The 14493-nt window shown below is 46.0% G+C and overlaps 1 protein-coding gene across 8 annotated transcripts in view; it reads left to right on the top strand.

Moving 5' to 3' along the window:
- DNMBP (dynamin binding protein) overlaps positions 1-13904 on the top strand; it is a 123733-nt gene extending 109829 nt beyond the window's left edge. For all 8 annotated transcript variants that reach the window (XM_001929395.8, XM_021072337.2, XM_084995092.1 and 5 more), the window contains 3 exons: positions 3863-4061; positions 9559-10103; positions 12258-13904. In XM_001929395.8, the coding sequence (XP_001929430.5) occupies positions 3863-4061; positions 9559-10103; positions 12258-12443 (930 nt within the window). In that variant the 3' untranslated portion in view covers positions 12444-13904. The remainder of the gene's footprint in view (positions 1-3862; positions 4062-9558; positions 10104-12257) is intronic.
- The last annotated feature ends 589 nt before the right edge of the window (positions 13905-14493 follow it).

Below are 14493 nucleotides of genomic sequence, written 5' to 3'. Positions count from 1 at the left end.
TGTCGGTTGCAGACATGGCTCAGATCCCATGTTGTGTGGCAGTGGTGTAGGCCAGCAGCTACAGCTCCAATTGGACCCCTAGCCTGGGAACCTCCATACACCACGAGTATGGCCCTAAAAAATAAAAACAAACAAACAAAAAGACTTGCTTGCTTGCTGCCTCTGTGTTCACCAAGTTCATTCTTTGGCTCCATGAACAAGAACACGGATTCTGGTAGCAACATTCTGATAACAGTTACACCTGCATCATACCGTTGTTATGAGGTTTAAATGTATTAAAATCTATAAAGCACCTAGATATTGCTTGGCACATAGTGAAACTGCACTCCTTCTTGTATGGACTTGAACCTCTGGTCCCTGAGTTAGGAGGGGACTTGAACCCACTTCATTTAATTGAAACCTCTCACCTGAGGTTTCAACCACTTACTGAAGCTCAGGTTCTTTCGTCTCCTCAGAAAAATTCAGCGTGAAGCAAATTGATAGGCAGAGTGAGTTTATTAGCATAGGATGCTTGTGAGAGACACAAGCAGGCAGGCACGGGAGCACAGCCCTGAGAACAAAAGGGCCACATTTTTATAATCAAAGAAAAAGTGGGGAGGGGAGAAGAGCACAATCTGCCTCATTTTGGGTGGATGTCAAGGCTTACATCATTAAATTTCTCCTTTGACCCGATATGGTTTAAGTGGGACTGTCGTGGCACTATTTAAGCCATGTCTATTAGCAAAAGGTGTTGACAGATACTAAAATATGGTAATTCATCACAGGTTTCTGTATAAGGCCCCCTTTCACCTATATTCCTATCTTGGTGACATGCAGAAATGCTACTCTTCAAGGACCATTAACTCCCTGACTTCATGTAGCAAGACCATTATCTATTGTCTTGTGTTTGAACTATCAGGGTTTGTGGCTTGGGGATGCCTGGAGCTTAGATGCACCTGGTCTTCCTTCAAGGCAGTGTAGATTATGGCTAAATTACTGGATTCTTTCCTTGAGTGGTCGTTAGTTTACAACAGTCTCTCAAACTCCCTTAAAGTCATTATTCCCTTTGTCTTTAATCCCCTAGTGGAGTTTCTAAACTATTTATTTTTTTAAATTTTTTTTATTACTCAAATGAATTTATCACATCTGTAGTTGTATAATGATCATCACAATCTGATTTCACAGGATTTCCATCCCACAGCCCAAGCACATCCCCCCACCCCCCAAACTGTCTCCTCCGGAAACCATAAGTTTTTCAATGTCTGTGAGTCAGCATCTGTTCTGCAAGGAAATTCAGTCTGTCCTTTTTTCAGATTCCGCATGTCAGTGAAAGCATTGGATGTTGGTGTCTCATTGTATGGCTGACTTCACTTAGCATGATAGTTTCTAGGTCCATCTATGTTGCAAAAAATGCTGGTATTTCGTTCTTTTTAATGACTGAGTAATAGTCCATTGTGTATATGTACCACATCTTTTTGATTCCCTCCTCTGTTGATGGACATTTAGGTTGTTTCCATGTTTTAGCTATTGTAAATAGTGCTGCATTGGAGTACATGTGTCTTTGCAAGTTGTGGTTTTCTCTGGGTAGATGCCCTGGAGTGGGATTGCTGGATCAAATGGTAGTTCTATATTTAGTTTTCTGAGGCATCTCCATACTGCTTTCCACAGTGGTTGCACCAATTTACAATCCCACCAACAGTGTAATGGGGTTCCCTTCTCTCCACACCCTCTCCAGCATTTACTGTTTGTAGACTTTTGGATGATGGCCATTCTGGCTGGTGTAAGGTGGTACCTCATCGTGGTTTTGATTTGCATCTCTCTAATAATGAGTGATGTTGAACATCCTTTCATGTGTTTCTCGGCCATCTGTATGTCTTCTTTGGAGAACTGTCTGTTTATATCTTCTGCCCATTTTTTGATAGGCTTGTTTGTTTTTTTGGTATGGAGCTGCAGAAGTTGTTTATCGATTTTGGAGATTAATCCTTTGTCAGTCGATTCACTTGCAAAGATTTTCTCCCATTCTATGGGTTGTCTTTTCGTGTTGTTTAGGGTTTCCTTTGCTGTGCAGAAACTTTGAAGTTTGATTAGGTCCCATTTGTTTATCTTTGTTTTTGTTGTCAATACTCTGAGAGGTGGTCTAAACTATTTAATTATCCTACTCTATCCCTATCAATCGTAAGCACTCTTGAGGAGGACACATAATACTGTCATCGTTATTATTAATATTGATGCACCCACCTCTGCCACTACAGGTTAGCAATTTAATAGGAGTTTAAATACTCTGGGAGAATAAAAGTTACTGTGTTGGAATATGTCATGCATGCATTCATTCATTCCCTCACTCACTGTCACCGGGCACCACCAGTGTGCCTCCTGGTACAGACTTCAAAATTCAGACTTTTGGAGTTCCCGTCGTGGCGCAGTGGTTAACAAACCCGACTAGGAACCATGAAGTTTCGGGTTCGATCCCTGGCCTTGCTCAGTGGATTAAGTATCTGGCGTTGCTGGGAGCTGTGGTGTAGGTTGCAGGCGTGGCTCAGATCTGGCATTGCTGTGGCTCTGGCACAGGCCAGCAGCTACAGCTCCGATTCGATCCCTAGCCTGGGAACCTCCATATGCCATGGGAAGCGGCCCTAGGAAAGGCAAAAAGACAAAAAAAAAAATCAGACTTTCCTCGGAAAACCTATCTTGGATCTTAGTCTATACAGTCAAAGGCATTACTAGAGGATTACTGTAATACTTGTATCAGTCAGTTAAGGAAACGTAAGGGTACGTCAGGTCTGCCAGGCTCCCTGTTTTTGACCATATGTTGGAAAAGGTAATAATGTGATATACTGCCAAACAGTTAAGGGCTAATTTCTTTTTTACCTGGAGTTATTTTCTTTTTGAACTCAGGTCATCCATAGTCTGAAAAGTAGAGTAAGATACACCAGATTATTTGGGGGCATCATCTAAAAGACTACTGATTTGGAGTTGCCTGGTGGCACAGCACGTTAAGGATCTGGGTTGTCACTGCTGTGGCTTGGGTTGCCACTGTGGCACAGGTTCTCTCCCTGGCTCTGGAACTTCCCATGCTGTAGGTGTGGCAAATAATCAAATAAATAAATAATACTTATCTATCTTTGCCTACAGCATTTTTGCCCCCATAATCCCAAAAACGTTAACTTATATAAAAGGAGGGAATCAAATTTTTTTTATCACTTTTTGTTTTTCTTATTTTTATGAATAGTATTTGTTTTTATAGATGAAAAGTCAGGATAAGGAATATCTTGTGGGGTTTTTTTTTTTCTTTTTTTTCTTTTTTTTTTTTTTTTTTTTCGGGTGCCAGTATATGGAGTTCCCGGGCCCGGGATCAGATCTGAGCCACAGCTGCAACCTAAATTGCAGCTGCAACAACACAGGATCCTTAACCCCCTGTGCTGGGCAGGGGATCAAACCTGCATCCCATCACTCCCAAGACACTGCCGATCCCATTGCACCACAGCAGACACTCCAAAATCTCAGTTGTTTAGATTTGTCATAGTAAAATAGAAGACGACCTAGTCATATTGCTTAGATACTTTGATTCTTTAGGTGACACTTTAATCATATATATATTTTTTTAATCATATTTTTTTGGTCACAGGATAACAGATGTAAAACTAAGGGAGTGTCACATTTTCTTACTAGCTACAAAGACACCAAAACATGACCGAGGAGATGGTGAATTTTACCCAGCCCCAACACACTGACTCACACACAAACATCTGATGGGAGTAGAGGAGCAGTTGGCTACAGTTGCCTCCATTTCTGAGACTTTGACAGCATGTGGGATTAAATTCAGCTGCTGGGATGATGGCCAGGAGGGGTTTTGTTGACGATATTTCCATGTATTGCCTTTCAGCCAAGTTATATGCGCCAGTCGGAAGAACTCCGGGCCTCCCTCTTGGCAAGATACCCCCCTGAAAAACTCTTCCAAGCAGAACGGAACTTCAATGCTGCTCAGGACTTGGATGTCTCACTCCTGGAAGGCGACTTGGTGGGTGTGATCAAGAAGAAGGACCCCATGGGCAGTCAGAACCGCTGGCTGATTGACAATGGAGGTAAGAATGGTAGAGGACAGATTACAGGAGTGAAATGAGGAAAGACTGATTTGGGCTGTGCCTCAATTCTGTCTGGGCCAGGAAAAAATATGAGAGTCTTGGAGTTCCCATCGTGACTCAACCACGATGGGCTCAGTGATTAACGAACCTGACTAGGAACCATGAGGTGGCGGGTTCGATCCCTGGCCTCACTCAGTGGGTTAAGGATCTGGCATTGCCGTGAGCAGTGGTGTAGGTCGCAGACGCGGCTCAGATCCCACATTGCTGTGGCTCTGGCGTAGGCCAGCGGCTACAGTTCCGATTCGACCCCTAGGGTGGGAGCCTCCATATGCCGCGGGAGCGGCCCTAAAAAAGACAAAAAAGGAATATTTATATATATATATGAGAGTCTTTGATTAAAAAGGAAAGGAACCTTAGAAGGTCTCTCCATATCGAGAGTGTAATGCCCAAGTCCTTACTGATGTAAAACTAGTCTTTGATTTTGTTTTTTAAAAATTCCAGAGGACGGAGTTCCTGTTGTGGCTCAGTGGTTAACGAATCTGACTAGGAACCATGAGGTGGCAGGTTCAATCCCTGGCCTCGCTCAGTGGGTTAAGGATCCGGCGTGGCCGTGAGCTGTGGTGTAGGTCACAGACACGGCTCAGATCCCACGTTTGCTGTGGCTCTGGTGTAGGCCGGTGGCTACAGCTCCGATTCGACCCCTAGTGTGGGAGCCTCCATATGCCGTGGGTGCAGCCCTAGAAAAGGCAAAAAGACAACAACAACAACAACAAAAATTCCAGAGGAGAATCCATTACTTACCTTGCAAGCTCTTGCCTTGTTTATATAGCTTTACAGGTAGTGAATCCTGCCTGATGGGTCCTGTGCCCTCTCTGTCCTTGCCTGAGTGAATCACCAGCTCTTTAGATGTGTTTTGTGAGAGTATGAATTTAAAACCTGTAAGAAAGGAGAGTTCCTGTATGGCTCACAGGGTGAAGGATTTAGCGTTGTCACTGCAGTGGCTTGGGTTGGGTTGCTGCTATTGCCCAGGTTTGATCTGGCCCAGGGACTTCTACATGCTGTGGGTGAAGCCAAAAAATAAAATAAAACCTGTTTGCTTTTGAGTCCTTCTGTCCCATACCCCCTGCCCAACAAACAGTTTTACCTCATGACTATTTAGGGAATGACTTTTTTAAAAAATAGCTCATGGCTTTTTCTTGTCTGGTGGGAGTAGGGAAGGGGTACAGAATTTTTTTTTTAATTCAATGAATTTTATTATATTTATACAACCATTTGTACAACTATCATCACAACCAAATTTTAGAACATTTCCATCCCAAACCCCCAGTTCATCCCTCCCCCCACAGTCTGTCTCCTTTGGTAACCATAAGATTTTCAAAGTCATCTGGGAGTTCCCATCATGGCTCATTGGGAATGAATCTGACCAGTATCCATGAGGATGCAGCTTTGATTCCTGGCCTCGCTCAGTGGGTTGGGATCCAGCATTGCCATGAGCTGTGGTGTGGGTGGCAGATGTGGCTCGGATCCTGCGTTTCTGTGGCTGTGGTATAGGCCAGCAGCTGCAGCTCCCATTCAGCCCCCAGCCTGAGAACCTCCATATGCCACAGGTGTAGGCCTAAAAAAAAAAAAAAAAAAAAAAAGACCAAAAAAAAAAAAAAAGATTTGCAAAGTCTATGTCTGTTTCTGTTCAGCAGATAAGTTCATTTGCATGCTTTTTTAAGATTCCACATGTAAGTGACAGCGTGTGATATTTATCTCTCACTGTCTAACTGCACTTAGTATGATAATTTCTAGGTCCATCCATGCTGCTGTGAATGCTGTTATTCCTTTTTATGGCTGAGTAATATTCCATTGTGTATATGTACATCCTCTTTATCTACTCCTTTGTTGATGACACTTAGGTTGCTTCCACGTCTTGGATGTCGTATATAGTGCTGCAGCGAACATTGGGGTACATGTATCTTTTTGAATAACGGTTTTCTGCAGATGGATGCCCAGGAATGGGATTGCTGGATCAAATGGTAGTTCTATTCTTCAGTTTTTGAGGAATCTCCATACTGTTTTCCATAATGGTTGCACCAATTTACATTCCCAACAACAGTGTAATAGGGTTCCTTTTTCTCCACAGCCTTTCCAGCATTTATTGTTTGTAGACTTTTTGATGATGGCCATCCTGGCTGGTATAATGTGGTACCTCATAATAGTTTTGATTTGCATCTCTCTTGTTAATGAGTGATGTTGAACATCTTTTCATGTGTTTTGGGGCCATCTGTATGTCTTTGGAGAATTGTCTAGATCATCTGCCCATTTTTTGATGGGGTTTTTTGTGGGTTTTTTGATAGTTGCAGGAGGTGTTTATATGTTTTGGAATTTAATCTCTTATCAGTTGCTTCATTTGCAAATATTTTCTCCTATTCTGTGAGTTGTCCTTTCATTTTGTTTAGGGTTTCCTTTACTGTACAAAAATTTTTAAGTTTAATTAGGTCCCATTTGTTTATTTTTGTTTTTATTGTCATTACTCTAGGAGGTGGACCTGAGAATATATTGCTGTGGTTTATGTCAGAGTGTTTGGCCTGTATCTTCCTCTAAGAGTTTTTTAGTATCTGGTCTTATATTTAGGGCTTTAATCCATTTTGAGTTTATTTTTGCATATGGTGTTAGGGAGCGTTCTAATTTCATTCTTTTATATGTAGCTATCCAATTTTCCCAGCACCACTTATTGAAGGGACCATCATTTCTCCATTGTAATTCTTTCCTCCTCTATCTTAGATTAGTTGACCATAGGTGTGTGAGTTTATTTCCCAGCTTTCTATCCTGTTCCATTGATCTATATTCATGGTTTTGTGTCAGTGCCATACTGTTTCAATGACTGTAGCTTTGTGGTATAGTCCAAAGTCGGGGAGCCTGATTCCTCCAGCTCCATTTTTCTCTGTCAGGATTGCTTTGGCTATTCAGGGTCTTTTGTGTCTCCAAACAAACTTTAAAATGTTTTGTTCTAGTTCTGTGAAAAATGTCATTGGTAGTTTGATAGGGATTGCATTGAATCTATAGATTACCTTGGGTAGTACATTCATTTTGACAATATTGATTCTTCCAATCAAAGAGCATGGATTGGAAGAATCTGTTTGTGTCATCTTTCCATCTGGAGCATATGGTAGTTCCCAAGTTAGATGTCAAATCAGAGCTATAGCTGAGGCTTACGCCACAGCAACACCAGATCTGAGCTGCATCTGCAACCTATGCCATAGCTTGCAGCAACACCAGATCCTTAACCCACTGAACAAGGCTAGGGATCAAACCTGCATTCTCACAGAGACAACATCAGGTCCTTAGCCCAGTGAGCCACAACAGGAACTCCCCAGTTTTTTTTTAAAGTACAAACAGCAATACTGATCCATGATACTTTTTTCACAATTTCCAAAATCTGAAAAGCTTTGAAAAAAATCAAAGGGTTCCCTCCCGCTCCGGACTCAAAAACCTGCCCTGATCTAAACTCATGGTGACAAAACCTGAACAAATGATATGAGGCTGTTTATGTCATTACTTTTCCCTTTTGGTGTGAATAGTCATATGTGTTGCTACAGAAACATGAATGGGGAGTTCCCATTACGGCTCAGTGGTAACAAACCCGACTAGCATCCATGAGGATTCAGGTTCAATCCCTGGCCTCGCTCAGTGGGTTAAGGATCCGGTGTTGCCATGAGTTGTGGTGTAGGTCGCAGATGCGGCTGGGGTCTGGCATGGCTGTGGCTGTGGTATAGGCTGGCGGCTACAGCTCCAGTTCAACCCCTATCCTGGTAACCTCCATATGTTGTAGGTATGGCCCTGAAAAGTCAAAAAAAGAAAAAGGCACATGAATGGCTTTGACTATGGAATGTTGAAATCTATAACATACACGATTACCTTTCCCACATCGAAAAATCTGAATTGCAAAACACATCTGGCCCCAAGTGTTTTAGATAAGGACTGTGGGCCTCTGTAATGAATGTGTTCATACCACTGGAATTGAAATTTTTAACATTTCTCAGTTTCCTTAAAGGTGTTTATGGATTTTTTTCTCTTCCCCAACCCCATGTTCTCCTTACCCAAAATAATACAGACATAGGGAAGGAAGGATGGAGGATGGGGCCCTCAGGGTGATGGCAGATAAGAGCCACTCATACTCAGACACTGGCTATTCAAGCTCCACTGTCCTTGGGGTTCTTGTCTACTCGATTCTGATCAGTCAAGTGGTAGCAAGAAGCCCACAGCATCAGGATCAGCTCTTAAACCCTCCAACCCTCACCGTCTACCCAGGGGCCGCCCATCACCCAGTAGATAGAACATCAAGACAGAGATGGCCTTTGCTCCCATAGAGGTTACATAAGGTTACATACTTTGGATCCTTGCCTTGACAGATAGTTTCTTCTCCTTTGTGTGTGTGATTTTATCTTTTTTGGCCACACCCAAGGCATGTGGAAGATCCTAGGCCAGGAATTAAATCCACGCCATAGCAGCAAACTGAGCCACTGCAGTGACAATGCCAGATCCTTAACCAGCTCTGCCACAAGGGAACTCCCAGATAATTCTTTCTTAATATAATAATTTTTTCTATGGATTAGAGATCTCAATCCTTAATCTGTGTTTAAAAGTTTCACCTGAGGGCTCTCTCTTTTCTTAGGCAGTTTATTCATGTGAACATGTGTACATGTGTTGTGTGCTTATTCTGCCTAATAGAAGCAGCTTCCTACTTTAGTTCTTACTACATTCCCATTGCATTCCTAAACCAGGGTGGAGGTTCAAGTGTGTGGGCAGGGAGGTGGATCTAAGGGGCTCTGTCAGGCTGAGGATGTTTTGTTTGTTTGTTGAGGATGCTGGGTTTTTTTTTGTTTGTTTTTTTGCTTTTTAGGGCCACACTGGCAGCATATGGAGGTTCCCAGGCTAGATGTCAAATCGAAGCTACAGCTGCTGGCCACAGCCACAGCCAGGCCAGATCTGAGCCGTGTCTGTGACCTACACAACAGCTCACCCCAACACCAGATCCTTAACCCACGGAGCGAGGCCAGGGATGGAACCCAAGACCTCATGTTTCCTGGTCGGACTTGTTTCCGCTGCGCCACAACAGGAACTCCTTGAGGATGCTTTTTAAAACCCCTTGTTTTTTACCACATTCAGTGGGCTTGAATGCATCCCTGGTTTAGTCTCCCCCTTAGCCTTTTTCCCACGGCCTGGCTCTCTTGTTTCCTCATCTGCCCACACTCGAACATGTGGCTGTTTTTGTTACTGTCTTTGCACCACCCCTTGTCCCTCACCTGTTGTTGGGTTGTAACAGGCGTGAGCTGGCAGGCGCCCACAGCGTTCAGTCTCCTCCAGCCACATTGTGCCCTGGGATGGAGTGTTCTGAGTGTCCCTAAGCAGCTTACTGCTGTCTCCCCATTGACCTTGAACCAGTTTCTTCTCTCTTGATTTTCTCTTCCTCCTCTCAGGAAAAACTCTTTTGTGTGTCTCCTCCCCGCAGTCACCAAAGGCTTCGTGTACAGCTCCTTCCTGAAGCCCTACAACGCGCGCCGCAGCCACTCTGACGTCTCCGTGGGCAGCCACTCCTCCACCGAGTCCGAGCCGGGCGGCTCCTCCCCGCGCGTCCCTCGGCGGCAGAACAGCGGGGGCACCTTGACTTTCAATCCCAGCAGTATGGCCGTGACCTTCAGCGCAGGACCTGGCCAGAAACAGCCTCCAGACGCAGCCTCTCCGAGGGAAGTTGACCAGGGAGCCCTCAGCGCCTCCTTCCACCCCGAGAGCAGCCCTTGCAGGTGCCCCTCGGACCCAGACTCCCCCTCCCAGCAGAGGCCCTGGGACTTGGCAGACGCTGCGGCCAGAGACGCTCACCAGCCCGGCCCCGCCCTGAGGAGCTCCCGAAACTCCAGGCATCCAGAAATGGCCGGTCACGTGGTGCCCGGGCGCAGCGGGCAAGGTAGAGACCTTGTAAAAGCAGGTACACGAGCGGCCCCGACGGCGGACGACAGGAACGGCGAGCCGGGAAGTAGCGAGGCGGAGGGCAACCAGGTGAGTGCTCCCTCCCCGCGCTGCAGAGGGCGCTCTCCAGCAGCCAGTGAGTCAGAGGCCTGTCTGGGGGCCTGGGGTGGGGGGGGGGTGCCTGGAGATGGACTCGCAGCCAGATCCTTCAGGCACAGGTAGAAACTCGGCGCTCAAAGAGTGAGCAGCTCCACCACTTCTGGCACCTTCCGTGGCTGACCCTTCTCAGGCCATCGTGTCGTGGGGCACTAACAACGTGTTCCAGAAGGCTTTTCCCACTCTTGCCCGGCGCCGATTCTTCCGTTATATGAGGTCTGCTGTTTAACTCACAGTTTTTTTTTCAAATAACTCTATGTTTATTGTTTAGAATTCAGAAATACTCTTTTTTTTTTCCTGTGCTTTTTGTAATGGCCTGTTCTTGAACTTTTTTTTTTTTTTTGCCCTTTTTTTCTTTTTTTGTCTTTTGTCTTTTTAGGGCTGCTCCTGTGGCATATTGAGGTTCCCAGGCTAGGGGCCTAATTAGAGCTGTAGCTGCTGGCCTACGCCAGAGCCACAGCAACTTGGGATCTGAGCCGAGTCTGTAGCCTACACCACAGCTCAGGCAATGCCGGATCCTTAACCCACTGAGCGAGACCAGGGATCGAACCCGCAACCTCATGGTTCCTAGTTGGATTTGTTAACCACTGAGCCACAAAGGGGAACTCCATGTTTTGGGGGTTTTTTTGTTTGTTTGTTTTGTTTTTTTAAGGGCCACAACTGTGGCCATCTGGAGGTTCCCAGTCTAGGGATCGAATCAGAGCTGTAGCCGCCTGCCTACACCACAGCCACGGCAACACTGGATCCGAGCTGCATCTGCAACCTACACCACAGCTCACAGCAATGCCGGATCCTTAAGCCACTGAGCGAGGCCAGGAATTGAACCTGTGTCCTCATAGATGCTAGTAGGTTTCATAACCCACTGAGCCACAACGGGAAGTCCCTAAACCTACATTAGCTGCTTTCACATCCACAGCTGAAGAACCCCTGCCCTGCCCACCTGTTGGTGTACCTTTGCCCACTTGTGGCACTGAGTCTCCATGTGTATCTTACGACCTTCGTGAGCTCACCTGCAGCATGGCCTTGCCTTTGTTGAGAGACTCAATCTGGCCCTGGGCTCTGGAGGCCGTTGCCTCTGCCAAACTCCTGATTCCCAAAGGCCAGTTTTCACTCTAGTTTCTCGGTTCCCCGCCCTCCCTCCCCTCTACTCCTCAGTCCTGCAGGCGAGCACAGGGCATGCCTGTTTCTGTGGTTCTCTTATAAGCCACAGCCCAGGACACACATCGCAGCAGGCAGTTTTTGTAGACCTGTTAAAGGAGGAAGTGGCTCTTTCTTCCATTCTGACTTTGTGCAAGGAGCCCATTTCTGCCCTCCTCAGCTCTCGTCCCCGAGCAGCTCCTAAACCCAACCCTCAGGGTGTCTTCATCCTTGTGCCCCCTGGAGCCTCGTGACTTCTCATCTGAGCACCACCCTCGCTTTGCATGATAGCTTTATTGTGGGCACCTCGAGATCATCCTCGCTCACTTTGAGGTTAGTTGTGGGTTTTAAGATTTTAATTTTTTCTGGAGTTCCCGTCGTGGCGCAGTGGTTAACGAATCCGACTAGGAACCATGAGGTTGCAGGTTCGGTCCCTGCCCTTGCTCAGTGGGTTAACGATCCGGCGTTGCCGTGAGCTGTGGTGTAGGTTGCAGACGCGGCTCGGATCCCGAGTTGCTGTGGCTCTGGCGTAGGCCGGTGGCTACAGCTCCGATTCGACCCCTAGCCTGGGAACCTCAATATGCCGCGGGAGCAGCCCAAGAAATAGCAACAACAGCAACAACAACATCAACAACAACAACAGACAAAAAGACAAAAGACAAAAAAAAAAAAAAAAAGATTTTAATTTTTTCTGATAGTTGATTTACAATGTTCTGTCAATTTCTGCTGTACAATAAAGTGACCCAGTCGCATATATTATTTAAATTTAAGTAGATAGAGTTAGAATTTAAGATTAAGTTCTTTCATCTTGCCATATTTCAGGTGCTCAGTGGCCATGTGGCTGGGGCTGCCGTATTACATGGTGTAGGCACAAGCAGTCCCTGTCACCGCAGGAAGTTGTGTTAAACAGCTTTGCTCTAAGCTCTTTCCCATGTTCTCTCCCTCACCCAGGTCTATTTTGCTGTCTATTCCTTCAAGGCACGGAACCCAAATGAGCTGAGTGTGTCAGCCAATCAGAGACTCAAGATCCTGGAGTTTAAAGATGTTACAGGAAATACAGAATGGTGGTTAGCCGAGGTCAATGGGAAGAAGGGCTATGTTCCCTCCAATTATATCTGCAAAACTGAGTACACCTGAACCTGTCCTGCTTCCCGCTCCACCTTGCTGCCTTCCCTTCCTTCTGCTGAAGGGTTCTGGTGTCCATCGAGAGGGCACCTGCTCCTGAGACACTGGCCCTGCCCGCGTTGCTTGACCATGCCACGGGGAGCCACAAGATGAGTCTTGTTCTCCTCAACTGGGTTGTCAACCTTGATGCTCTCTAGGATTTCTAGAATTTGAAAGGGACCCTGGGGCTTGCAAGTGATTTCAGTGACCGTGAGAAGAGAGGCAAGTCCTGGGTCAGCCTATGGAAAGAGAAATTTCCAGTCAGTAGACCAGCATCCCGTGTATGCTGGAAGCTGTGCTGTAGCATTAGAAGAATTTGGCGTTGGTTGTGCCATGCTGAGTTTGGGGTGGCCCCATGCTCCCTGATCAACTGACCGGAACTGACTCAGATGAAGAGAATTCTCTGGGAGCCCTTTTAGGCCACGCTTCTGCATGTGGCAAAGGAGTTTGTCCAGATGTACCGAATCTGGTCTTTCAAAACCTCATGTCTGGTACACATTCGCACACACCCGTTATTTCTAAGTTCCTAAAACACTACCGTCTGTAATCTTTTTTTATTTATTTCACTGCATTTCCGGATTGCTTGTGCAGAATTCAAGCTATTTTCTTTCTCCTTTTAAAAAATGTTTAGGGTCTTGCTTTTCTTTGAACCTTCACCCGAAAGGTTGTCTTCCCGATAGGTGCTGTCCTCCACACCTCGCGGACAGTCATCTATGCTCTGTAGAGTCACTGCTGCTGTGATATGTGTCCTGGCGCTCAGTAACCGGGAGACTTTCCTAGGAGAGCAGGACCAGAGCCCCCCCGTTCCATTAGAAGGACTCATCCTGCTGGGGCCTGAAGCCAGTCCCGCCGGGTAGGACACTGGATGCCTCTCTCCTTCATCCAAGCACACTGCTCTCCACAGATGCAGAAAACACCAAATAAGCCTGTGTCTTCTTTGAATTAGGATAAGCAGTCCCAGAAGTGGCCTATCCTCGACTTGGAAGGAAGCATTTTCTGTTTCACCAGCCCTCATGCTTCCGAGACCATGGTGGAAACCAAACAGAATCTAAAGTGCCTGGTCAGCCTCCCTCTGTCTCAGGAAGAAATTTGCTAATCCTGACACGAAGACTCTCCCCCCGGAGTTTGTATTTGAGCAGGGCTCTTATTCTTCAGGTCCGCCCCACATAGGAAGCGTGCTTGGGAACTGGGAAACCATGAACTTTGCCTTTTAAGAGAGTGATTGAAGACCAGCCTTACAGCCCTTGCTCCTCCCAGTGCACCTTGGCCCTTAAAGCCCTGGTGAATCAGGAGACACCTGTGGACTCCTGGCCCCATGAGTCTGCTGGGTCGGTCAGAAGGCAGCAACACAAAAGTCTCTTGTGAATAGTGTTTATATCTAGAGATGTTTATATTTAAGTAGCTATTTTATAAATAAAAGCATTTCAAAGGGCATGAGTATGTTTTCTTGATGCTCCTCCACTTTGGCCTGAACCTTCTTCTTGGGTTTCTGGGGGTACCTTGACAATGCAGTGATGCTCGGATTGGGAGAGGCTAACTCGCTGAAGAAATTCAGGTCAGCAATTCATTTCGTTAAATATAATTTCAGTAGAACCACGCTATAATCGAAATATGTCCATGCCTCTTTATTTTAAGCCACTTCCTATGATGAAATGCCAGCAAAACAGAAGAGCTGGGAAGTCTGAGGTAAGTATTTCCCAGCCATTACAGATGTGGACACTGGTGCACTGGTGGTGAACGAACAAGACCACCCAGCAGCTGAAGCCAGGTTGGGACGGGGGGAGGGAAGTAGCAGGAGCATTGTCAGAGGTGGCACTGAGGACAGTGTGGGGGACAGTGAAGCAATCGTCTGGTAGTTAAGGAATAGGATACGTGGGTGAACAGGTAGACTCTGTGGGAAAGAAACTTAAAGGCCAACGAGGTCAACTCTCATTTTATGAGCTAGGAAGATGGGGTCCAGTGACACTGACTCACCCATGTCTCACATTAAAGTTTTGATGGATTCTGACCTTGAGCTTGGGCC

Source organism: Sus scrofa, chromosome 14 (genome assembly GCF_054392235.1).
Source record: "Sus scrofa isolate SSC_HxYL_T2T_F1_AM1 chromosome 14, Sscrofa_HxYL_maternal_Yorkshire_Landrace_v2.0, whole genome shotgun sequence".
Taxonomy (NCBI): Eukaryota; Metazoa; Chordata; class Mammalia; order Artiodactyla; family Suidae; genus Sus; species Sus scrofa.
This window is presented reverse-complemented; position numbering and strand designations above follow the sequence as displayed.